Raw genomic sequence first — 26248 nt, forward strand, 5'->3', positions numbered from 1 at the left:
CCCTAGAGCTCGATCTAACTCACTTTTAAATTCATCCAGTGAATTGGCTTCCACTGTCTTCTGTGGCAGAGAATTCCACAAATTCACAACTCTCTGGGTGAAAAAGATTCATGGATCAAATCCAATCATATGCATTAATTTGCAAGTTGCATATTTCTCTGTATTTGTTTAAAGGTTTGATTATTTTTCTTTGAATCTTCCCCAATCAAAACAAGTTCTCTATATTTTTTTTATTCAGCCATCGAGGTTGATACCTGAAATTATTCTTTGTCACTTTCAACTTTATCAGTGTCTTTTATCAGTATGGGATTCCATCGAAATTCTGATCGAAATAATGTAATTTTCCATGAATAATATACAAAAACATGAGGAATTTGTCCTTCTATTTGTTTAGTTGTATTGCTAATGACTTCATATTGATGGAATATTTTCAGTAAATGCCCATCGGTCAGCTAAATCTCTTCCATATTTGCATATAAGTAACCCACCGTTGTGTGCATGGTTTTTCTCCTATTTATATATGCATTCTCATTGATTTGTCTATTTTGAAACAGGAAGCATGACATGTAGTTTGCTTATTTTATATCTGCTGATCACTTTCCTACATTTGCAACTTTTTTTTCTGTGATATGGGATATGTGGTATCAATTTATTGAGGCTTATAGTAATAATAATAACCTCAATGAATTGTTCTGAGGTGGCCAGAGGTATTCCCTTCTGTATTTGACCTCAGTGTTTTTGTTTTTTTACACTCAATTTTTAATTTTATATTGTTATATAAATCTGTTTTTTATGTTATTAACAGTCTATATCCTTGCTGTTTTAAATTGTAATTTTGTTTAGACCTGTGTTTTTGTAAAAAGCACTGGGTTGCATTTAATCGTATGAAAAGTGCTGTATAAATAAAGTTATTATTATTATAGAATAATTAGTAGTGAACACAAATATTTGAACTTCAGCATGAAACAGAATCTTTATGATTAAACTTGACCAAAATCTCTTTGCTGATACAGCTGTAATTTTTACACAAACATTTTCTGTTAAAAGAAGTTCACCACTTTCTAATGTGTTCTTTTATCTCTGCTTTATAAAGTGATTTAATGCACTGTATTATTTCATGCTAAGTTTAAAGCACTGAAATTGTGACACAAAGGCACACTGTTCTCCATGAATAATATTTTTGGCCTTGAATGGAACACGTTTTTGCACATTTAAATGAAAAAAATTATAGTTTCTGAAAATGTATTTTAAGACAAAATACATCAGAGCCTTGATTTTACCTTTCCTCTGTTTGAATAGGAGCACTTTTTTCATTTTTGACTTTCTGCCCTGTTTAATTTACAGGATCTTTTTGCAATCAGTGCTCATGTTTATGCTCAGAAGCCACAAATGGATATTCATACTTTTGAAGGGACCTTCACACGGGTGAGTTGGAATATCTTGCAGCTTTATGGATAATTTGCTCAAGAAACCGGAAGCTTAAATCCAATGATGTGTAATTCTAAATATTTGTTTTTAAGTAATTAGCATTCCATTACAATAAATTTAGAGACTCGAGTTACAGCTGTTAATTTTCGAATACTGTGTTTTCTTTGCCACTGACATTGCCTTCAGCAATTTGAAGTAAAGGAAAAGCTGCTGTTGCGAGGAAAACTCACAGATGTTAATGTTCAATGCAAGGTTGTTTCTTTTGAGATTGTTATTCATTAAACTTTTGCAGCGAGGGGGAAAATATAAACCAAGAACAGTTGACTAATGTAACTTTACAGAGTTCAGCATGAATGAACTGTCATCAGCTAAATAATTACTGTCCGATTTCCAGTAAAAGCACCAACAATTTTGCGTTGTATTTAGAGCAGATTAGCAGTGACTGAAAACGTGTCTGCAGAGAAAGCAATATCACAAAGACGATCATTGTTTATTGGCTCCATTCTTGGCCACACACTAGGCTTACCACGACAGCATTTCCTGTTCTGAATTATTCTTTATCCTCTGTAATTTGTGTATTTTTTTGTGACAGGTTAACACTTTTATTTTAAAACTTGATTGTATCCAGTATTTAATTTCATATCATTCTGTGCAAGGACAATCTATATCTAAGGGTGTTAGATTTTTGAAAACCTTGGAAGTTGAATGATATTCAGTATGCCTTCTTGAGATAAAACATTCCCAACATCGTATCTTCTGTATTTTGTTAAAGTACAGAAACACATTATTTTTATACATCTAAGTAATCTGTTAGCAATTTAAAAAAAGACCTTCTGAAATTTTATATTTCATATTAGATTTTCTTTTTACAAAATCAGTTGTGATTGAGGTTAGCTGTTGCTACTTGGAATCACACTGTTCGTGGCTTACTACAAGATGAACATTATTTAAGATGTATGAACGTACAATATCTTAATTTATAGACAATTTAGAATTTAAGGAAGATTTCATTGTGTCCTTGTGTGCCAACTGTAACCCTAAATCTGTTTAAATTGAGAAATTACAATGCAGGTTGATGTGATTGCAACCAAAGCTAATTTTCTTGATGTAATGAGGAAGATTGCATCTTAAAAACTTTTGTATTTATAAATTCATCTTTGTTTTAAATTTACTTAATTGGTTTCCTACAAAAGGTGAATAACGTTTTGCTGTAACGGAAACTAAAATACTCTATCCTATCACTTTCTGAAAGCTTCTCATTTCAGACTTTTTCGCACTGTATTCAGTAAATATAATCAGTTTATAGAAGCTGAGTAAAGTGAAAGAATAATTTGATTAAAATGTGAAAAAGTTAAAGTTTTGCCTGTTTAGAGATGCACAAAATCAATTTGGTTTGCATTTGGATTTTCTTTACTGAATTAGTATGCACAATCTGGATAATAGTTTTACTCGCTGTTCTCTAATGTTTATATGTACAATTGAAAATTGAAAAGAGCTGTTACTTGGTATTCAACTCACGTTTTCATTTTGTAATGGAACTGTTTCAAATGTATCTTCAATATTTGAGGTAGGTTTGAATAATAAAAATTTGAATTACACCTTTTTATGGGCATATTGGTACAAATAGTAGACCTACTACCTCATATCACCAGTGACCCAAGTTTGATCCTGAACTCTTATCTATGTGGAGTTCATATGTTCTCCCTTTGATCATATGGATTTCTTCCAGGTGCTCCAATTTCATTCCACATGCCATAAATGTGCAAGTTGATAGTCAGCCACTGTAAGTTGCCCCTAGAGTGCAAATGAGTGGTAGACTTGGGCAACATTGGTGTTGCCGAATACTCAAACTTTTACAGTAGAGAGCATCCTGACTGTATCACAGCCTGGTTCGATAACGTGAATGCTGAAGAACGAAGGAGAATGTAGAAAGTGGTGGACATTGCACGATACTGACCTCCCTATCATCGAAGAGATACACAAGAAGCATTGATTTCAAATGGCAGTTAATCCCATCAAAGACCACGCCACTCTGATCACGCTCTCATGTTACTGCCACTATCGGGAAGAAGATACATGAGCTGGAGAACCATGACCTGCAGGTGAAAGAACAGCTTCTTATTACTTTTCAGGCATCTTGAGCCTTATTGCACAACCCAAATCCCAACCCTACCTCTGCAATGATCTGTTATGAACTTTGCATAGGTTGCATTAAGTGCTTTGGTTTGCACTATTATGGTCTGGTTACCTAGTATTACTGACAATATATTCCATTAATTATCATTGTGTATTAATTTATTGTTGTGTTTAATGTGCAGCAAGTAAGAATTATAATGTTTCGTTACCAGTCCATATGCCATTTAAACATTCTTGACTCTTGGAAACATGAGCAGAATGGGTTCCAGGGAAAATTTGTCTGGAATGGCATAGTTCTATGAGCTAGCATAGGTTCTGTGGTGAAATCGCTTATATCTCGTCAGGAAATGTAGAACAATATATTGAAACTATCAAATTACGAGGATTCAGCGTATATAAAATGAAATTAGGCTTCAGGAAAGGGAGCAGAGGATTGTATTTTCAAGAACAGATAAACAATGGACCTAATCCTCTTACATTTTACCAGCTTTAATTACTGAGGCTGAATAAATTAAGTTGTTTTTTAGAATGGTATTTGTAGATTTTCTCAGGTATAATTTTGCTCAATTGTCTTTCAGTGTTGTTAGTGCAGAATGTTTTAAAATGCATTTTGCCTAAATTTAACAGCTTCAATTTAGGGTGAAGTTTACAGAAAATCATAATTGATTTGTCATAGAGTCATACAGCATAGTAACAGACGCTTTGATTCAACTCATCCATGCCAACCAAGATGCCCCATTCTTGATGAATGAGTTTGGTCCATATCCCTTTAAACCTTTTCTATCCATGTACATGTCCAAATGACCTTTAAATGTTACTGGACCAAGTGGGCCCATTCCTCTTAGGGGGGGGGGGGTGGAGGGGACAGAGAAGGGGAGGGGGTGCCACTCATCTCAGCCCCGTGGCGCCAGCGCTGCAGCCAGGGCAAGCCGTGGACCCAAAGCCTCTCCTGCATTGGTTTAGCACCCTCACCTCCCTCCACTCAATCCCCCTTATTCTCCCCTCTCCTCCCCCCCACTCACCCACTCCCCCTCCAGTCCTCCCACCCCCCTCCCCACCCCCACTCCCTCCTCCCCACCCCCACTCCACAACTCCCCCCTCCCCCTCCCACCCTAACGTCAACACCCACCCCAACACTCCAACCCCATCCCCTCTCAACATAAACGGGCCTACCGATCCGTCGAATCGTTGGTGGCGAAAGCCACTTACCCGTTCCCCGTGCGTGTAGCGCTGACCGGCGGCGAGCAGCCATCTTGTTAGACCGGGCGGGGAGTGCCCCCGTGGCCGTGGGTGGGCAAGCACTGACCTCGGTCCCGTTTCTCCTGAGGAGCCGAAGCATCTCCTGCAGCTTGGCTGCGATCTGCGACAGGGAACGGTGGCGACGGCATGGACTCATTGGCGGGTGGGGAGTGTCTAGGTGTGGGAGAGGGGAGAGGGGAGAGAAGAGTGGAGCCCCTGATGGCGGACGGCTCGGCTAATGGTGTCCATCTTGTTTGTGCGAGTGAAGAGAGAGCTCTTGCGTGCCCTATGGTGACGTCATACGCACAGCATTTTGAAAAATGTGTTTAGAAATTAAAGTTTTAAACTTTAAAATCTCTCTAACTTAAAAAATATAAGACCAATTTAAATAAAATTTGTTATGGACAGTCACCGGGAGAGTGGTGATTAAGGTGGCGCTAAACTTGTGGCGCTATGGTTTACCATTTTGGCAAAATCACAGAAATATATATACACACACACACATGCACACGCACACGCACCCCCCTCAACTACTTTCTCTGGCAGCCCATTCCATATGCCAGCACTTGTGTGAAAAGTTTACCGCTCGTGTGCCTATTAAATCGTTCCCGTCTTTTTTAAAATCGTCTTGATTTGCCTATTCTGGAGGTGAGACAATGCATTTACCCCATCTATCCCCCTCATGATTTTATACATCTCTATAACATTAATACTCCGCCTCCATGCTCCAAGTAATAAAGTCCCAACCTATCTAACTTCTCCCTATAGCTCAGGCCCTCGAATCTTTGCAACATGGCCAAAGCTGAACAGAATACTCCCAAGTGTCGCCTTGGCAACTAAACTTAACACAACGCTCCAAGTGTGGGCTCAAAATGGCTCTATGTGATTATGTATTTTATTGTAAATTTGTTCCTGAAGCCAAGAAATATTGTTTGCCTCCAGGTATTCCAGTGCATTTTACAATATTACATAATTATGAAATGCTAATTTTATTTTAATGAAGGGAATCGCAGCATGTGTATTTGGATTGCAGCAAGTTCTTGAAGCCAGGAGTGGGGCAAATGATGAAATTATCTGAATTCAATGATGTTACTCAAAATACATATTAGCCAGGACATTGCACTTCAAATAATACTGTTATGTCCAATTGCAAGTAGATGGAATCTTGATTAAAACTCTTATTGTAACATGCAACACCCTTAATACTGTGTTATCACTCCAGATTATGGAGGAATCTTGTTTTTTAAGACTTGATCATTTTACTCGAACTGGATCCTTGACCTCCTGACCCATCGACAACAATCAATAGGTGACAAAACAGCCTCCAAGATAATTCTCAACACTGGTGCCCTCCGCGGCTGCCATCTCCACCCCTTACTACATTCTCTCTACTCTCAAGACTTTGTGGCCAAATTCTGCTGTAAATCAATTTACAAGTTTGCAGATGACACCACTGTGGTCAGGGCAGATCTCAAATAATGACAAGACGGAGTACAGGAAAGAGATTGAGAGTTTCTTAGCATGGTGTCAAGACAACAGCCTCCTCCTCAATGTTAGCAAAAAGGAGCTAGTCATCAACTGCACCAGCCGGGTGAAGTTCAACAGTGCTGAAATAGAGATGGTTGAGAACTTCAAGTTCCTAGGTGTAAATATCACCAACAATTTGTTCTGGTCCATCTGCATTGATGCTACGGTTAAAAAACACACTGCTTCTACTTCCTCAGAAGGCTTAAGAAATTTGGCATGTCTCCAATGATAGACAATAGACAATAGGTGCAGGAGTAGGCCATTCGGCCCTTCGAGCCAGCACTGCCATTCAATGTGATCATAGCTGATCATTCTCAATCAGTACCCCATTCCTGCCTTCTCCCCATAACCCCTGACTCCGCTATCCTTAAGAGCTCTATCTAGCTCTCTCTTGAATGCATTCAGAGAATTGGCCTCCACTGCCTTCTGAGGCAGAGAATTCCACAAATTTACAACTCTCTGACTGAAAAAGTTTTTCCTCATTTCCATTCTAATTTCTTATTCTTAAACTGTGGCCCCTGGTTCTGGACTCCCCCAACATTGGGAACATGTTTCCTGCCTCTAACGTGTCCAACCCCTTAATAATCTTATATGTTTCGATAAGATCCCCTCTCATCCTTCTAAATTCCAGTGTATACAAGCCTAGTCGCTCCAGTCTTTCAACATATGACAGTCTCGCCATTCCGGTAATTAACCTAGTAAACCAATGCTGCACGCCCTCAATAGCAAGAACATCCTTCCTCAAATTTGGAGTCCAAAACTGCACACAGTATTCCAGGTGTGGTCTCACTAGGGCCCTGTACAATTGCAGAAGGACCTCTTTGCTCCTATACTCAATTCCTCTTGTTATGAAGGCCAACATTCCATTGGCTTTCTTCACTGCCTGCTGTACCTGCATGCTTCCTTTCAGTGACTGATCTTGTGAATTTCTCCAGATGCACCTTAGCAGCCTCATATCAGGATCCATCACAGCTTGGTATGCTTCTTCCAGGGTTGCAGAAAAATCGTAGAATTGTGAATCCGGCCTCCCCCCACTATCAATTCTTATCTACACTTCCCACCAGCTTGGGAATGCAGTCAACATAATCAAGGGCCACTCGCACCTGGTCATTCTCCTTTCTCCCTTCTTTTGACAGTCAGAAGATACAAAAGCTTGAAAGTGCATGCCACCAGGACAGCATCTTTCTCACTCTTATAGGACTCTTGACTCTCATGCCAAGGGCTTAGTCCCGATCTCTAGCCTTTACACTTTTCTTTGTCTGCATCATCTATGTAGCTGAAACACGATATTATGCACTCTGCTTTTTTTCTCTTTTGCACCAGCTATTGTATGGTATAATTTGCCTGGATCGCTTTTTTTTCCCACTGCATCTCAGTATTTGCCAGTAATTAACCATTACTATCCTCCTTCTCGAAGATAACAGTGATGCCACTGAATAGGTGCCGACATTTGTCCATACAAACCTCTCCCAAGTCCCAACTAGATTTTTTAGAAGTATTTTAACTGATTTTGGAATTGTTCATTTTTAGAAATGTATTTGACTTCACGAGCATTAACTGAGAGATGTGTTTTCAGGTTAGTGAGGAGGATGTTGCCATCATTAATAGTTTAAAGGTACACTTCGAAGGTATTACAAAATGCTGGAGTAACTCAGCAGGTCAGGCAGCATCTAGGAGAGAGGGAATGGGTGACGTTTCGGGTCGAGACCCTTCTTCAGACTGATGTCAGGGAGGCGGGACAAAGAAATAATATAGGTGGCGACAGGAAGACAGTGGGAGAACTGGGAAGGGGGTGGGGAAGAAAGGGCCAGAGGAACAACCTAAAGTTGGAGAAGTCAATATTCATACCGCTGGGCTGTAGGCTGCCCAAGCGAAATACGAGGTGCTGTTCCTCCAATTTCCGGTCAGTCTCACTATGGCACTGGAGGAGGCCCATGACAGAAAGGTCAGACTGGGAGAGGGAGGGGGAGTTGAAGTGCTCAGCCACCCGGAGATCAGGTTGGTTAAGGCGGACTGAGCGAAGGTGTTGAACGAAACGATAGCTGAGCCTGCGTTTGGTCTCGCCGATGTAGAGAAGTTGACATCTTGAGCAGCAGATACAATAGATGAGGTTGGAGGAGGTGCAGGTGAACCTCTGTCTCACCTGGAAAGACTGTTTGGGTCCTTGGATGGAGTCGAGGGGGGAGGTAAAGGGACAGGTGTTGCATCTCGTGCGGTTGCAGGGGAAAGTGCCTGGGGAGTGGGTGGTTTGGGTAGGAATGGACGAGTGGACCAGGGAGTTACGGAGGGAATGGTCTCTGCGGAACGCAGAAATGGGAGGAGATGGGAAGATGTGGCCAGTAGTGGGGTCCCGTTGGAGGTGACGGAAATGTTGGAGGATGATTTGTTGGATACGTTGGCTGGGGGTGGAAGGTGAGGACAAGGGGGATTCTGTCCTTGTTACGAATGGGGAGAGGGCGAGCAAGAACGGAGCTGTGGGATATAGAGGAAGCCCTAGTGAGAGTCTCATCTATAATGGAAGAGGGAAGCCTCGTTTCCTGAAGAATGAGGACATCTCTGACGCCCTAGTGTGAAACACCTCATCCTGGGCGAAGATGCGGCGTAGACGGAGGAATTGGGAGTAGGGGATAGACTTTTTGCAGGAGACAGGGTGGGAAGAAGTGTAGACCAGAGAGCTGTGGCAGTCAGTGGGTTTGTAGTAGATGTTAGTCACTAGTCTGTCTCCTGTGATGGAGATGGTGAGATCCAGAAACGTAGGGAGATATCGGAGAGAGTCCAAGTATATTTAAGAGCAGGATGGAAATTGGCGGTGAAATGTATGACGTCAGTGAGTTCTGCATGGGTACAAGAGGTAGCACCAATACAGTCGTCAATGTAGCGGAGGTAGAGTTCGGGGATGGGGCCGGTGTGCGTCTGGAACAGGGATTGTTTGACGTACCCGACAAAGAGGCAGGCATAGCTAGGGCCCATGCGAGTGCCCATAGCTACGCCTCTAGTTTGGATGAAGTGGGAGGAGTCAAAGGAGAAGTTGTTAAGGGTAAGAACCAGCTCTGCTAGGTGGAGGAGAGTGTTAGTAGAAAGGGATTGGCTGGTTCTACGGTCGAGGAAGAAACGGAGGGCTTCAAGACCATCCTTGTAGGGGATGGAGGTGTAGAGTGACTGGACATCCATGGTAAAGAAGAGGGAGTGGGGGCCTGGCACCGGAAGTTATCAAGGAGACGGAGAGCATGTGAGGTGTCGGACATAGGTGGGGAGGGATTTGGCCAGGGGGGATAGGATGGAGTGGAGGTAGGTGGAAATAAGTTCGGTGGGACATGAACAGGCAGAAACAATGGGTGTGCCAGGACAGTTCTGTTTATGGATTTTAGGTAGAAGGTAAAATCGGGCCCTGCGGGGCTGGGGAACGATAAGGTTGGAGGCATTCGAGGGCAGAGCGCTGGAATTGGTGAGATCAGTGATCGTGTTGATGATTAAGGTCTGGTGCTCGTCGGTGGGGTCATGGTCCAAGGATAAGTAGGAGGAGGTGTCTGAGAATTGTCGTCTGGCCTCGGTCCGGTAGAGGTCAGCACGCCAGACTACCACAGCACCTCCCTTGTCAGCGGGTTTGATGACTAAGTCGGGGTTGTTGCAGGGTGAGTGGAGGGCTGCACGTTCAGGAGGGGAGAGGTTAGAGTGAGTCAGGGGAGTGGAGAATTTGAGGCGGTTAATGTCAAGCCGGCAGTTGGAGATGAAAAGTTCCAGTGAGGGTAGTTGGCACTTTATGGTTCCATCAGAAATCTTTTATTCAGTGTGACACTTACTGTTAGATACCGTTTACAATTTAATATCTATTTAAGTGACAGGAAATAATGGTCCTTGATGGTCATTTATTGATTTACTGCTGTAGTGAGCCATAATTTATAAATTGTCAGTAAGATTTGATAATGTTTATTGGTCTTTCCTTTTTATTGCACACATTGCATCTGTATAGTGTTATCAATAATTCTCTATGTTCTAGTCCTAGGGCCATTGTTAGTTTTGCACAAGCTGCTGCTATTGTTAGCTAGAAATGGAGAAGAAGCAGGTCATTCAGCCCTTGGAGCCTGTTTAGACATTCGTTATGATCATGGCTGATCATCCACACTCAATACCCTCTTCCCTGCTTTCGTGTATCCCCTGATAATTTTAGGCCAAAAAACTATATCTTCCTCTTTGAATAGATATCGTGGTCTGGCCTTCTGTCGTAGAGTTTCACAACCATTGGGGGAAATCCACTGTCATAATCTTGGGGAGGATAGACTAATTTTGATGCATACAGTAATTTCTGTTTATAGTGAGCTGCATGAACTATGGTGTCTTCATATTAACCCAGCTACTGAATTTGAAGAGCTAATAGGGTAGGACAATTTTAGTCATAGAAAATCCAAGCGAGTCTCCCAGCTGTTGATTAAAATCAGAAAATGCTGGGAATACTTAGCAGGTCAGGCTGCACCTGTGCAAAGTGAAACAGATGATGTTTCAAAGCAAAAAACCTTTGTCAGAATACAGAGCACCTTGGGGGAAATTCATTGTGGTCATGAGTTCAAGCAAGATATTTTTTTTGTTTGAGGTAAGCTGAATGAGTAGTGGCATCCTTCATGTTAATTTTGGGCCTCAGTCTGAAATTTACCGATTCATCAGCTCCTACCTCTATAGATTCTGGAAAGAGGAAGAGGAACTGGCTCAAAGGTGCTGGCTTGAAGGGCCAAATGGCCTACTCCTGCACCTATTGTCTATTGAAAGAGGATTGTTGGTTTGAGTGTTTTTGTTGATAACTTAGGGCGCAAAAGTGAAGGCAACTTTCGGCACAATTGCTGTGGTTAGTGCAGTGTTTCAGGGTCACTTTATCAGAGTAGAGCCATAAGTAGAATCCTGGCGAAGTACAGTGCGCTCCATAATGTTTGGGACAAAGACCCATCATTTATTTATTTGCCTCTGTACTCCACAATTTGAGATTTGTAATAGAAAAAATCACATGTGGTTAAAGTGCATATTGTCAGATTTTAATAAAGGCCATTTTTACACATTTTGGTTTCATCATGTAGAAATTACAGCAGTGTTTCCACATTGTCCCCCCATTTCAGGGCACCATAATGTTTGGGACACAGCAATGTCATGTAAATGAAAGTAGTCATGTTTTGTATTTTGTTGGATATCCTTTGCATGCATTGACTGCTTGAAGTCTGCGATTCATGGACATCACCAGTTGTTGGGTGTCTTCTCTGGTGGTGCTCTGCCAGGCCTGTATTGTACCCATCTTTAGCTTATGCTTGTTTTGGGGGCTAGTCCCCTTCAGTTTTCTCTTCGGCATATAAAAAGCATGCTCAATTGGGTTCAGATCAGGTGATTGACTTGGCCACTCAAGAATTGACCCTTTTTTTTGCTTTGAAAAACTCCTTTGTTTTAGCAGTATGTTTGGGATCATTGTCTTGCTGTAGAATGAGCCACCGGCCAATGAGTTTTGAGGCATTTGTCTGAACTTGAGCAGATAGGATGTGTCTATACACTTCAGAATTGATTATGCTACTACCATCAGCAGTTGCATCATCAGTGAAGATAAGTGAGCCAGTACCTTCAGCAACCATACATGCCCAGGCCATAACACCACCGTGTTTCAGAGATGAGGTGGTATGCTTTGGATCTTGGAAAGTTCCTTCTCTCCTTCATACTTTGCTCTTGCCATCATTCTGATATAAGTTAATCTTCATTTCATCTGTCCACAAGACCTTTTGCCAGAACGGTGGTTGCTCTTTTAAGTACTTCGTGGCAAACTGTAAACTGGCCATCCTATTTTTGCAGCTAACCAGTGACTTGCATCTTGCAGTGTAGCCTCTGTATTTCTATTCATGAAGTCTTCTGTGGACAGTGATCATTGACAAATCCACACCTGACTCCTGAAGAGTGTTTCTGATGTGTCGGACAGGTGTTTGGGGCTTTTTCTTGATTATGGAGAGAATTCCTGTCATCAGCTGTGGAGGTCTTCCTTGGCCTGCCAGTCCCTTTGCAATTAGTAAGCTCACCAGTGCTCTCTTTCTTCTTAATGATAATAATAATAATAATGTATTTTATTTATATAGCGCTTTTCATATACTCAAAGACGCTTTACAGAGATTTAGAGAACATAGGGAAATGAATAAATAGATAAATAAGTAAATAAATAAACGAACAGAGAAAGGAGACAGAAGGTGAGGTGACCTTCAGTGGTTGAAGGCAGTACTGAACAGGTGAGACTTCAGCGATGTTTTGAATGTGGTGAGTGTGGAGGAGTCTCTAACGTTTTGGGGTAGTGAGTTCCATAGGGTGGGAGCAGCGATGGAGAAAGCCCTGTCCCCCCAGGATCTGAGTTTGGTCCGGATGTGGGGGGATAGGAGATTGGCAGCAGCAGAGCGGAGGGTGCAGGTGGGAGTGTGCCTGTGGAGGCGGTCGGTCAGGTAGGATGGGGCCAGGTTATGGAGGGCTTTGTAGGTTATGAGGAGGATTTTGTACTGGATTCTCTGGGGGATGGGGAGCCAGTGGAGTTTATAAAGGACGGGGGTGATATGGTCACGGATCGGGGTGTGGGTGAGTAGACGGGCAGCGGAGTTTTGAATGTATTGAAGTTTACTGATGATTTTTGAGGGTGCGCCATAGAGGAGGCTGTTGCAGTAGTCCAGACGGGAGGTGATGAAGGCGTGGATGAGGGTTTCTGCAGCTGTGGAGGAGAGGGATGGACGGAGACGGGCAATGTTTTTGAGGTGCAAGAAGGCTGTCTTTGTGATGTGTTTGATGTGTTTGTCGAAGGAGAGGGTTTGATCAAAGATGATTCCAAGATTCCGGATGTGAGGTGAGGTGGATACTGGGAGACCATCAATGTTGAGGATGAAGTTTTGGGTGGATTTGGTGAGCGTTTTTGGACCAATGATGATGATTTCAGATTTGTTGCAATTGAGTTTGAGGAAATTTGATTGAAGCCAAGATTTTATTTCAGTGATGCAGTTTGTCAGTGTAGAGTGTGTGGTGGGGGAGATTGACTTGGTGGAGATGAGGAGCTGGATATCATCGGCGAAGCAGTGGAAGTTGAGACCATGACGGCGGATTAATTGACCAAGGGGGAACAGGTAGAGGATGAAGAGGAGGGGGCCAAGGACTGAGCCTTGGGGGACACCTTGGGGAGGGGAGCGGTGGGGAATTTACAGTTGTTAATGGAGATGAACTGGTGTCTGTCAGAGAGGTAAGATTTGAACCAGGATAGGGCTGTGCCGGTGATGTTAAGGGAGGTTTCAAGTCGGGTGAGGAGAATGGAGTGATTTATGGTGTCAAAGGCGGCGCTGAGGTCAAGTAGGATGAGGATGTTGAGGTTGCCAGCGTCGGAGGAGAGGAGAATGTCGTTTGTGATTTTGAGGAGCGCAGTTTCAGTACAGTGGTTTGAGCGGAATCCGGATTGGAAAGTTTCATACAGGTTATTGGTAGAGAGGTGGTATTTGAGTTGGGAAGCTGCAGCACGTTCCAAAACTTTGGACAGAAAGGGTAGGTTGGAGATTGGTCTGAAGTTGTTTGGGGTGTCAGGGTTTAGACCAGGTTTTTTCAGAATGGGGGTGACAGCAGCGATTTTGAGGGATGGCGGGACGATGCCAGTGGACAGGGAGGAGTTTATTGTTGCAGTGATAAGTGGAGAGAGAGCAGGAAGGCAGGCCTTGACAAAGCTGGAGGGGATGGGGTCCAGAGAGCAGGTGGCAGTTTTTATTCCTGTGAAGAGGTCAGAGAGGTCGGTGGTGGAGATTGGGGAGAACTGAGGCAGGGGCTGACAGGATAAGGGGGGGCAGGTGGTTTGAGGGGGAGCAGGTGCGTTGGTGGTTAAGGTGCTGTAGATGTTGTCTATTTTGCTTTGGAAGAATGAAAGGAAAGTGGTGCATTTGTCAACTGTGAATGATTGGGAGATGGTGTCCAGGGGGCTGAGGAGTTTGTTTATTGTAGAGAAGAGTGTTTTGGGGTTTCCGGAGCCGGAGTGAATTATTTGAGAGTAGTAGGTGGAGTGGGCGCGGGAGAGGGCATCTTTGTAGTGCTGCATGTGGTCTTTGTAGGCTTGGGAGTGAATTGTGAGACATGTTTTGTTGCGGAGTCTTTCAAGTTGGCGGGCATGAGTTTTCATCACGTGGAGTTCAGGGGTAAACCAGGGAGCAGAGTGGGTGAAGGAAACTGTTTTGGTTTTTATAGGTGCAAGCTGGTCGAGGCAGGAGGAGAGAGTGCGGTTGTAGTAGTCAGTGAGGTCAGAGGGGCTGTGGAGGTCAACGAAGGGAGAGGTGGACATTTCAGAGAGGGAGGATGAGAGCGAGGTAGGTGAAACAGAGTTCAGCTTACGGAAGTTGATTTTGCGTTTTTGCTTTGGAGCTGGGGTGGGAATGTTGACAGACATGGTGATGGCTAAGTGATCAGAGAGGGTGGGGTCGGAGCCAGAGAGGTGATGTAGATTTAGTCCAGTGGAGCAGACAAGGTCCAGAATGTGCCCACGGTTATGGGTGGGAAAATTGACGTGTTGAGTGAGGTTAAAGCAGTTGAGTATTTCAGTGAATTCAGCGGTTATTGTGGAGTCAGTGGAGTCCATATGGATGTCGAAATCACCGAGGAGGAGGATTGAGGGGGAGAGAGACCAGAACTGGGTCAGAAAGTCAGAGAAGTCAGAAAGGAATGATGGGTGTGGTTTGGGAGGGCGGTAGACAACTGCCATGACTAATTTTGTGTGGCCAGAGAGTTTGAAAGCCAGGTGTTCAAATGAAGGAGCAGATGAGATGGAGATGAGGTTGATCTTGAAGTCCTGTCGGTGAATTACGGCAATCCCACCACCTCGGCCTTCCGAGCGTGGTTTATTGATGTAGGAGTATCCGTTGGGTGTAGTGAGGTTGAGTGGGAGGTAATCCAGAGGTTGTTGCCAGGTTTCTGTCAGACAGAGGAAGTCCAGTTTATTTTCCAGGATGAAGTCATTCAGAATGTGGCTTTTATTGTTGAGGGACCGGATGTTGAGCAGAGTGAGCTTCATGTTGCTTTGTGTGGTGTGGATGGACACGGGTGATTTAGCCAGGGCTTGTAGACAGGGGGCACGCTCGTGTGCGTTGTTGTGATGACGTAATGGACGAGTGGAGGTCCGATCAGCTGGCCAGAGTGCAGGGATGGAGTGACCGGTCTGGGAGTAGACAAACTTGTGACCGGAGCCTCTGTGGATGTATTTGGGTCGTCGTAGAAGTCCGTGGTTGATGATGGCAGAGATGCATGGCGGAGTGGAGTGGTTGTTGAGCTGGAGCAGCCTCGCAGCGAAGTACTTCAGTGCCATGCCAGGCAGGAGCGAAGGAGCATAGAGCCCGGAGAGATCAAAACGTCACAGCAGGCACAACAGGCTGATCCAGAGCAAGGCCTATGAGGACCGAGGAAGCTGAGCAGCCTAAGGGTTAAATAGGGAGCTGAGGACATGCAGGCAGAGGAGGTAGCCAGGCAGCCAGGCAGCTGTTAGCGTTAGCGGTAGCGTTAGCGTTAGCAATTAGCGAGTTGATGACTGCAGCGCTAGCTGTCAGGTAACCCACAGGGGAGCAGTCCAAGCCAGCAGAGACAGGAGCACAGACAGGAGTGAGAGGTCCAAGGGTGCGGAGGCAGCGGTGGAAGAACTGGGCAGATGATACCAGGTGGTCAAGCAGAAGGATTAGTTTAAGCAGAGGGATTTTTGCAAGCTGAGAAAATCTTTTCAAAAACGGCAAAATTAATACAAAAAGAGAAGTGGTGAGAAGCGGCGAACAAACAACGCCAGCGTCCTCTCGAGTCACTTCATAATAGTGACAATGATGTCCCAAACGGTTGATTTTGATAAGCCTAAGGTTTGGCTGATGTCTCTTAACAGTTTTATTCTTGTTTCTCAGTCTCAAAGTGGCTACTTTGACTTTCATTGGCACAGCTTTTGTCCTCCTGTTGATAAACAGCATTAAACATTTCCAAAGGTGAAGGAAAGACGAGGTGCTGAGAGCTCTCATACCTGCATTGAGGAGGCAATTAAACACACCTGAGCAATTAAACAGCTGTGAAGCCATGTGTCCCAAACATTCTGGTGCCCTGAAATGGGGGGATTATGTATAAACACAGCTGTAATTTTGACATGATAAAATCAAAATGTATAAAAATGGCCTTTATTAAAATCTGACAATGTGCACTTTAACCACATATGATTTATTTTCTATTACAAATCTCAAATTGTGGAGTACAGCGGCAAATAAATAAATGATGGGTCTTTGTCCCAAACATTATGGAGGGCACCCCTCCCCCCATCTCCCCCCTCCCCCCATCTCCCCCCTCCCCCCCCCCACTCCATCCCCTTCAACTCCTCTTATCCTCACTCCACCCCTCCTCCCTCCCTAGGAAATAGATTTAAACTTTAAAATGTGAAAAACTTAAAAAATATAACTGATTTCAATGAAACTTCTTCCATTAGCATCAAAGGGACGACGGTGAGTAAGGTGGGCCTGAAATTGGCGCGCTATCGTGTACTGTTTTGGCTGTTGTTCAGGAACAAACAAACAAACAAACAAACAAACAAACAAACAAACAAACAAATCTTAGTATATGGATGCTCCTGCCAAACAAGGGACAGTGGCAAGGATACTCTCTTGATAGTTGCCTCCATTAGAATTGGAATAATACAATAAGAATCCAAAAAAACCTTTGAAATTATTTGGAATGTTCGTTGAAACGTTTACACAATTAAGCTACTATTTGATGAGAAATGCTTTGTAATTGTTAAGTCAGCAGTTTGCACAAAGTCTGAAAACTTTCCCATGTGGAGAAGTTTGTGAATGTGAATATAAAATATTAAAATTAAATCTATGTACAGTAGTAAAATAAATACGTATAAGATTTTCTGGAAGTTTTATATCACCATAAACATGAAGATTCTATGCACATTGTCATGTCCCAGTTGAACACATGAGTAATTTTAAAACAGTAAAACAAACTTCTTGTTCAGAGTGAAAATTTAGCAAGATTTGTGTTAACCTTTTTTCATAGAATTTTGGTATTCTAAATTCTATGTGGATTTTTTATCGAGCTTTGATCAAACAGCAAGATGCATTAGGCATGTCACCACATTTAAGAAATTAACAATGATCAATATTTTAGCAAGCTTAATCTGGAGTGTTTTAAACAAAAATGTGTGTAGAATGTTATTTGCTTCACCTTGATACAGTAAATGTTCTGCTGCTGCAAACTGATCTCACTCTACCATGAGGTCAGCCAGCATAAATATTTAGACAACATTTCTCATATTTGACATGCTGGAAAAGTTCATGGTTTGTCGTGATAATTTATTCTAAGAAGGGTTACTGGTTGTTCTGAACTCCTCTGTGTTTTGTTTTTAATACAAATACTGCAGGTTGTACTACCAGAAGTATTATGGTAACAGATGCCCTTGCGTAGGGAGAAGTGTCATCATGCAATTTAGGAATAGACCTCTGAACCATCTGTTTCAAATGCGTATTCATGTGTGGACTCGTGATGTGATGCTACAATTGTATTGCACAGTTTGTCCTTATGCACAGTAGAGGACCGTGAGTGAACTTTGTGCAGACTTCGGCAAAGCCCATTATGTACATGGCACAAGTTGTTAATACCTTGGCATCCATGTCCTGAACTGTATACATCTCAGAACATGACTCATTCTAATTACCAACATATATCACTTCTGCGGTTATAGAAAACTGAACTCTTTGAGCTTTGTGGTAAGAACGGAAAATGCATATGTCAAGACTTGGACTAGGGAATTGAATACTTTATGGCAAAGTTTGTGGATAATACGAAAATAGGTGGAGGGGCAGGGAGTGTAGAAAAAGCAGGGACTCTGCAGAAGGACTTTGACAGGTTGGGAGAGTGGTCAGAGAAGTGGCAGATGGAGTAGAGTGTAGCAAAATGTGGAGTCATACATTTTGGTAGCAGGAATAAAGACATAGACAATTTTCTAAATGGGGTGAGAATCCACAAATCTGAGGTGCAAAACGACTTGGGAGTGCTGGTGCAGGATTCCCAAAAAGTTAATCAGCAAGTCAAATCAGAGGGCTTGTATACAAAAACAGGGATGTAATGTTAGGGCTCTATGAGGCACTGGTAAGGCCACATTTGGAATATTGTGAGCAATTTTGAGCACCATATCTGAGGAATGGTGTACTGGCTCTGGAGAGGATCCAGAGGAGGTTTACAAGAATGATCTCAGGAATGAATAGGTTAACCTATGATGAGCGTTTGTGTGTCCTAACCCATTTCTCTTGAATAGAAGGGCAACCTTTAAAAAAAAAAAATCCCTTTGAGGACAGTGGCAAGGGGTTCTTTGGTGGAATCTGGCATAATATGTGCTTTATAATAACATTACAGTTGATGGAATGAATCGGTGGAATCCAAGTGCAGGTACAATCTGAAATTGCTATCAAAATCAGTTTCTGGTCCAAACAAATAAAAAAGAATAATTAATATGTTGCGTGAACTGCAGAAAAGGCCATTGGGGGAAAATTTGGAGGAAGCGAGGTTTTTAAAAGTAAGCAGAAGGACAAAGTCGTATGTCAATGGTTTTTGTTCAGCGTCACTTGCTAACTTATCAGTTTTCAAAGAGAAGGTGTAAATGGTGATTCCCCGTTTCCAAACATGCTTCCATTTTAATGGAATTTGTGTATGATCCGAACTCCATTCATTTTTGACACACTGATGGTTGTGACATTTTTCAAGCAACACTGATGGGCCAGAGTTTCTGTGCCGACTAGTTGTACTTGTTTATTAGGTGGTCATCAGGTGCATTGTGAAGTCTGCATTGGGAATAACATGATCAGGCCGCAAGAACACAGTTGAAGTCAACCAAAATTGTTTGAGTTCTAATTTTGTTCTACATTTTGAAGCCTATTCAATGTTATCATTAATTGATGTGTAATAATTCATATGATCCATTCAGAACAGTGGATATTGATCTGATTAAAGCATTGGTGTTCCATATCTTCCCAACTGTTTGTTATATGATTTCAAATTTCCACAGTTACAAAGATAAGTCAAAAAGCATTAAAACATACCTTTGAGATAACATCATGACCTCCTGGCTCTTTTGTTCCTTGTATATCTTTTGTTGCTTGGAATAGCAACCTTCGCAAGGAGCAGAGGTGCATGAGCTGCAAGTAGTTTCAGTACCTTGGTTTAGGTGGGTGACAATTGATCCTGGTTTCCCACTCTGCACAAGATTTTGTGAGACCTGCTGGCGAAACTGGATACTGGTCAAGCATAGGATCAAGATCAACAGTGATGCCTAATAGGACATATCACAGTTGAATAATAGTTCCATGAAGAACTAAAAGCTGCCCACAGGCCAAAAGAAGAAAATTGGCGAGGTAACAAAACAAATCTTATTGATTTTGTGCAACTGAATTTCTCCAACACTCTCCAGCTTTTCGGAGCAAAGCAAAATATATAGCAACCATGGTGAGATCTAATAATGCTTAAAAAGTTGCTTGCCCACTTTAATCCGGTTTATGAATTTTTTAAATTGGCAAAGAAATGTTTTATATTGAGCTGCTTTTTGCATAAATGCAACAAATTTTACATTTATTTCATTGCAGGAAGATAGTGACCCTTCAATCAATGAAAGTCTGGGAGCAGAAAATACACTTTGGGCCAGCACAGTGGTAGCTTCTGGTGAGTATGTTGGTTGATCACTTACGCCTTGTGACGTTGCTGAAACGACACAAAACCCCTTCAAATTGATGGATTTGAAACAAACCAAATAGGAAATGTTATAAACTTCAAGCAATTAAATATTACGAAACAAATGATCTAGTTCTTTGTAAGAATCATAATGTATTATATTTAGAATAATAGATTTGTTCATTGTAAATATAATGCACTGTTCATATATTTCTGTAATTGACCTGCAATAAGTCACACTTACAGATTACTTATGCACTTGGATGATCAGTAGAGTGCAGAACATTATGGTCTTCAGCAAAATAAATGCAAGGCTTGTTATAAACACACTTAAGTTGCACGTTTCCAGGATTGAGGAGAACCCAATGCAAAATGTTCCCTATCTCCCAGGATTTACCAAGTCATATATTCAAGTGCTTTCCTGGGATATTGCCTTCATCAGATTTAAGCAATTGTGTAAAATACAAAATGCTTGAGGGACTCAATGGGTCAACAACAATTTTTGTAATGCATTTGATAAAATCCCTCATGGTAGGCTAATCCAGAAGATTGAGATAGAAACATAGAAACATAGAAAATAGGTGCAGGAGTAGGCCATTCGGCTCTTTGAGCCTGCACCGCCATTCAATATGATCATGGCTGATCATCCAACTCAGTATCCCGTACCTGCCTTCTCTCCATACCCCCTGATCCCTTTAGCCACAAGGGCCACATCTAACTCCCTCTTAAATATAGCCAATGAACTGGCCTAAACTACCTTCTGTGGCAGAGAATTCCACAGATTCACCACTCTCTGTGTGAAAAAAAACGTTCTCATCTCGGTCCCAAAAGACTCCCCCCATATCCTTAAACTGTGACTCCTTGTTCTGGACTTCCCCAACATCGGGAACAATCTTCCTGCATCTAGCCTGTCCAACCCCTTAAGCATTTTGTACGTTTCTATAAGATCCCCCCTCAATCTTCTAAATTCCAGTGAGTCCAAGCCGAGTCTATCCAGTCTTTCTTCATATGAAAGTCCTGCCATCCCAGGAATCAATCTGGTGAACCTTCTCTGTACTCCCTCTATGGCAAGAATGTCTTTCCTCAGATTACGAGACCAAAACTGTACGCATGGGATTCATCATCATCGGCGGTCACTCGAAGCGAGTATGACTGTCCTCTCTCCATAGGGTCGTCTACTTGTGGGTCTGCAGATGTCTGTAGAGGCCAATCCGCGATCCACATTCCTTGGTGCAATGTGGACAGGGGCGACTGGCGGTGGTTGGTGGTGGTTGAGCCGCCTCCTCTCTCTCCTTGCGGTGTTGTCGCTTTGTCTCTGCGGCACGGAGTAGTTCCATTTCATGACGTGCAGCTTCTTCCTGTACGGATTTCCCCCAGGAACGCCTGTCCAGTGCAATGTGCTCCCAGTTGCTTGATGTGATGTGGAATTTCTTCAGATTGTTCTTGATGTTGTCCTTGAAGCGTTTCTTTGGCCCGCTGGGGGCTTGCTGACCTTCCTCCAGAACGCTGATGTTGGTGTGTTTGTCCTCCCAGCTGATCCTCAAAATCTTTCCTAAGGTTCATTGATGGTGTTGTTCCAGGGCTCCCAGGTGCCTGCTGTAGGAGGTCCATGACGCGGCTCCATACAACATGGTGGGGAGGACAATGGCTCTGTAGACCAGCGGTTTTGTTTGAACCTTTAGGTCTCAATCTTCAAAGTGGAACTAATTGTAGACTTTCGAAAAGATCCCCCTCCCCTCCCCCCATTCACCATCAACAACACCATAGTCACATCTGTGGAGTCATTTAAGTTCCTTGGAACCATCATCTCCAGGGACCTTAAATGGGGGGCCACCATCGATAACACAGTCAAAAAGGCCCAACAGAGGATGTACTTCCTGCAGCAACTGAGGAAACATAATCTGCCACAGGCAATGATGGTCCAATTCTATACAGCTATCATTGAGTCCGTCCTCACCTTCTCCATCATGGGCTGGTTTGGCTCAGCCACCAAGCACGACATCCGGAAGCTGCAACGGATCGTTCGCACAGCTGAGAAGGTTGTTGGCTGCAACCTTCCCCCCCATTGACGAACTGTACACTGCAAGGGCCAGGAAGCGAATGGGCAAGATCATCTCTGACCCCTCTCACCCTGTCCACAAACTCTTTGAAGCACTTCCATCTGGAAGGAGACTCCGCACTTTCAAAGCAGCCACAGCCAGACATAAAAACAGCTTTTTTTCCACGAGTGATCGTTCTACTCAATAACCAAAGTCTGTAGTCTCTTTTTTGCTCTGGTTTATTTGTACCCACATGTTTAGACCATAATGGTGTATCCTTATTGTTTTCATGTGTTTATGCTCTATTCTTAATTGTTAACTGTAAGTGTTGTCATTTGTGAGTGGAGCACCAAGGCACATTCCTTGTATATGCATACTTGGCCAATAAACTTATTCATTCATTCAAAGACTCTTTTCCTGAGTCTGGTGTAGGCTCCGTATGACTTAGATGAAGGGATTCAAAGTTACATTAGCAAATTTGCAGACGACACAAAGCTGGGTGGCAGATTGAACTGTGAGGAGGATGCTCTGAGGATGCAGGGTGACTTGGACAGGTTGTGTGAGTGGGCAGATGCATGGCAAATGCAGTTTAATGTGGAGAAATGTGAAGTTATCCACTTTGGTGATAGGAACAGGAAGGCAGATTATTATCTGAATGGGGTCAAGTTAGGAAATGGGGAAGTACAAAGAGATCTGGGTGTCCTTGTTCATCAGTCACTTAAAGTAAGCATGCAGGTACAGTATGCAGTGAAGAAAGCTTTATGACAAGAGGAGTTGAGTATAGGAGCAAAGAGGTCCTTCTGCAGCTGTACTGGGCCCTTGTGAGACTGCATCTGGAATACTGTGTGCAGTTTTGGTCTCCAAATCTGAGGAAGGACATTCTTGCTATTGAGGGAGTGCAGCGTAGGTTCACTAAGTAAATTCCAGGAATGGTGGAACTGTCATATGTTGAAAGACTGGAGCGACTAGGCTTGTATACATTGGAATTTAGAAGGATGAGAGGGGATCTTATTGAAACATATGATTATTATGGGATTGGACACACTAGAGGCAGGAAACATGTTCCCAATGTTGGGGGAGTCCAAAACCAGGGGCCACAGTTTAAGAATAAGGGGTAGGCCATTTATAACGGAGATGAACTCTCTTTTCATTCAGAGAGTTGTAAATCTGTGGAATTCTCTGCCTCAGAAGGCAGTGGAGGCCAATTCTCTGGATGCTTTCAAGGAGTTAGATAGAGTTCTTAATGCTAGCAGAGTCAGGGGGTATGGGGAGAGGGCAGGAACAGGGTACTGATTGTGAATGATCAGCCATTATCACATTGAATGGCGGTGCTAGCTCGAAGGGACAAATGGCCTACTCCTGCACCTATTGTCTATTGTCCACTGGCACAACTCAGGCGATGGTTGACCTCAGAGTCGATGTCAGCTTTTGAGGAAAGAATACTGCTAAGGTAGAGGAAGTGGTCAACATTTTCAAGAATGGTGTCGTCCCCTTTTATGGTGGACAGGGTAGACAGCTGGTTGGGTGGAGGTTGATATAGGGCCTGGGTCTTCTTGATGTTAAAGGCCAGGCCCATGGCTCTGTATGCCTTGGCAAATGCATTCAGGATGCCCTGGAGGTCTTCTGCGGAGTGTGCTGTGATGGTGCAGTCGTCCGAGTACTGAAGCTCCATGATGGCCGTGTTGCTGACTTTGCTCTTGGCCTTTAACCTATTAAGGTTGAAGAGCCCACCGTCAGTTCTGTAGAGGATTGGGATACCCTGTAGCAGCTCTTCACCAATGAGGTGAGGCAGCAATGAAGACGGCTAACAGGGTGGGTGCAATGATGCATCCCTGTTTGACCCCCGTTTCCACAGTGAAGGGCTCATACTCAGAGCCACTGTTGCTGAGCACATGCCATCATGTAGAAGCCTCAATATTGTGATGTACATGTCGTGGCAGCGGTACTTTGATAGTATGCTCCAAAGAGCCTGGCGGTCTACCATGTCATAGGATTAACAGTGACTCGGCTGTGTGGCTTCAGAACAGGCATACTGATAGAAGACAGAGAGTAGTGGTGAAAGGATAATATTCAAACTGGAAGTCTGTGACCAGTGGAGTTTTGCAAGGATCTGTGCTGGGACCTTTGCAATATATTAGCAAATTAGCCTGGACATGCAGTGCCCTCCATAATGTTTGAGACAAAGACCCATCATTTATTTATTTGCTTCTGTACTGCACAATTTGAGATTTGTAATAGAAAAATATCACATGTGGTTAAAGTGCACATTGTCAGATTTTATTAAAGGGTATTTTTACACATTTTGGTTTCACCATGTAGAAATTACAGCTGTGTTTATACATAATCCCCCCATTTCAGGGCACCATAATGTTTGGAACACATGGCTTCACAGGCGTTTGTAATTGGAGTGTTTAAATGCCACCTTATTGCAGGTATAAGAGAGCTCTCAGCACCTAGTCTTCCCTTCAGTCTTTCCATCACCTTTGGAACCTTTTATTGCTGTTTATCAACATGAGGACAAAAGCTGTGCCAATGAAAGTCAAAGAAGCCATTATGAGACTGAGAAACAAGAATAAAACTATTAGGGACATCAGCGAAACCTTAGGCTTATCAAAATCAACTGTTTGGGACATCATTGAGAACAAAAAGAGCACTGGTGAGCTTACTAATCGCAAAGGGACTGGCAGGCCAAGGAAGACCTCCACAGCTGATGATAGACGAATTCTCTATAATAAAGAAAAATCCCCAAACACCTGTCCGACACATCAGAAACACTCTTCAGGAGTCAGGTGTAGATTTGTCAATGACCACTGTCCGCAGAAAACTTCATGAACAGAAACACAGAGACTACACTGCAAGATGCAAACCACTGATCAGGCCGCAAAAATAGGATGCCCAGGTTACAGTTTTCCAAGGAGTACTTAAAAGAGCAACCACAGTTCTGGAAAAAGGTCTTGTGGGCAGATGAGATGAAGATTAACATATCAGTGTGATGGCAAGAGCAAAGTATGGAGGAGAGAAGGAATTGCCCAAGATCCAAAGCGTACCACCTCATCTGTGAACCACAGTGGTGGGGGTGTTATGGCCTGGGCATGTATGGCTGCTGAAAGTACTGGCTCACTTATCTTCATTGATGATACTCCTGCTGATGGTAGTAGCATAATTGAATTTTGAAGTGTATAGACACATCCTATCTGCTCAGGTTCAAACAAATGTCTCAAAACTCATTGGCCGGCGGTTCATTCTACAGCAAGACAATGATCCCAAATATACTGCTAAAGCAACAAAGGACTTTTTTAAAGCTAAAAAATGGTCAATTCGTGAGTGATCTGAACTGAGCATGCCTTTTATATGCTGAAGAGAAAACTGAAGGGGACTAGCCCCCCAAAACAAGCAATACAGGCCTGGCAGAGCATCACCAGAGAAGACACCCAGCAACTGGTGATGTCTATGAATCGCAGACTTCAAGCAGTCATTGCATGCAAAGGATATGCAACAAAATACTAAACATGACTACTTTCATTTACATGGCATTGCTGTGTCCCAAAGATTATGGTGCCCTGAAATGGGGGGACAATGTATAAACACTGCTGTAATTTCTACATGGTGAAACCAAAATGTATAAAAATGGCCTTTATTAAAATCTGACAATGTGTACTTTGATACCACATGTGATTTTTTAATTACAAAACTCAAATTGTGGAGTACAGAGGTAAATAAATAAATGATGGGTCTTTGTCCCAAACATTATGGAGGGCACTGTGGACAGGTTGGTTCATAAATTTACAGATGACATCAAGATTGCTGGGGTAATGGACTACGAAGAAGGCTGTCTAGGTATACAGTAGAATATAGATCAGCGACAGAAATGGGCAGTGAAATTGCAGATGATATTTAATCTGCGCAAGTGTGAGGTGTTGTTCTTTGGGACATCAGATGTAAGGGGAAAATGTACATTTAATGGCATGATCCTTAACAGTATTGATGTACAGAGCGGTTCAAATCCATAACTCCCTGAAAGGGACAATATGTATATAGAATGGTAAATTTGGTCTATGGTGTGCTTGCTTTCATAAGTAAAAGGCATTGTGTATAAGAATCAGAAGGCCATGATGCAGCTTCGCAGGTTTTTGGTTCGGCCTCATTTGGAGTATTGAGTGGAATTCTGGTCACCACAT

General features: G+C 42.9%; 1 protein-coding gene across 2 annotated transcripts in view; it reads left to right on the forward strand.

Annotated features, from left to right (window-relative positions):
- Nucleotides 1-26248, forward strand: part of atp9b (ATPase phospholipid transporting 9B) — a 298121-nt gene that overhangs the window by 162665 nt on the left and 109208 nt on the right. For both annotated transcript variants that reach the window (XM_078397707.1, XM_078397708.1), the window contains exons 9-10: nt 1345-1425; nt 19947-20022. In XM_078397707.1, coding sequence (XP_078253833.1) covers nt 1345-1425; nt 19947-20022 — 157 coding nt within the window. The remainder of the gene's footprint in view (nt 1-1344; nt 1426-19946; nt 20023-26248) is intronic.

The sequence above is a fragment of the Rhinoraja longicauda genome, chromosome 4, assembly GCF_053455715.1.
Source record: "Rhinoraja longicauda isolate Sanriku21f chromosome 4, sRhiLon1.1, whole genome shotgun sequence".
NCBI classification, from domain to species: Eukaryota; Metazoa; Chordata; class Chondrichthyes; order Rajiformes; family Arhynchobatidae; genus Rhinoraja; species Rhinoraja longicauda.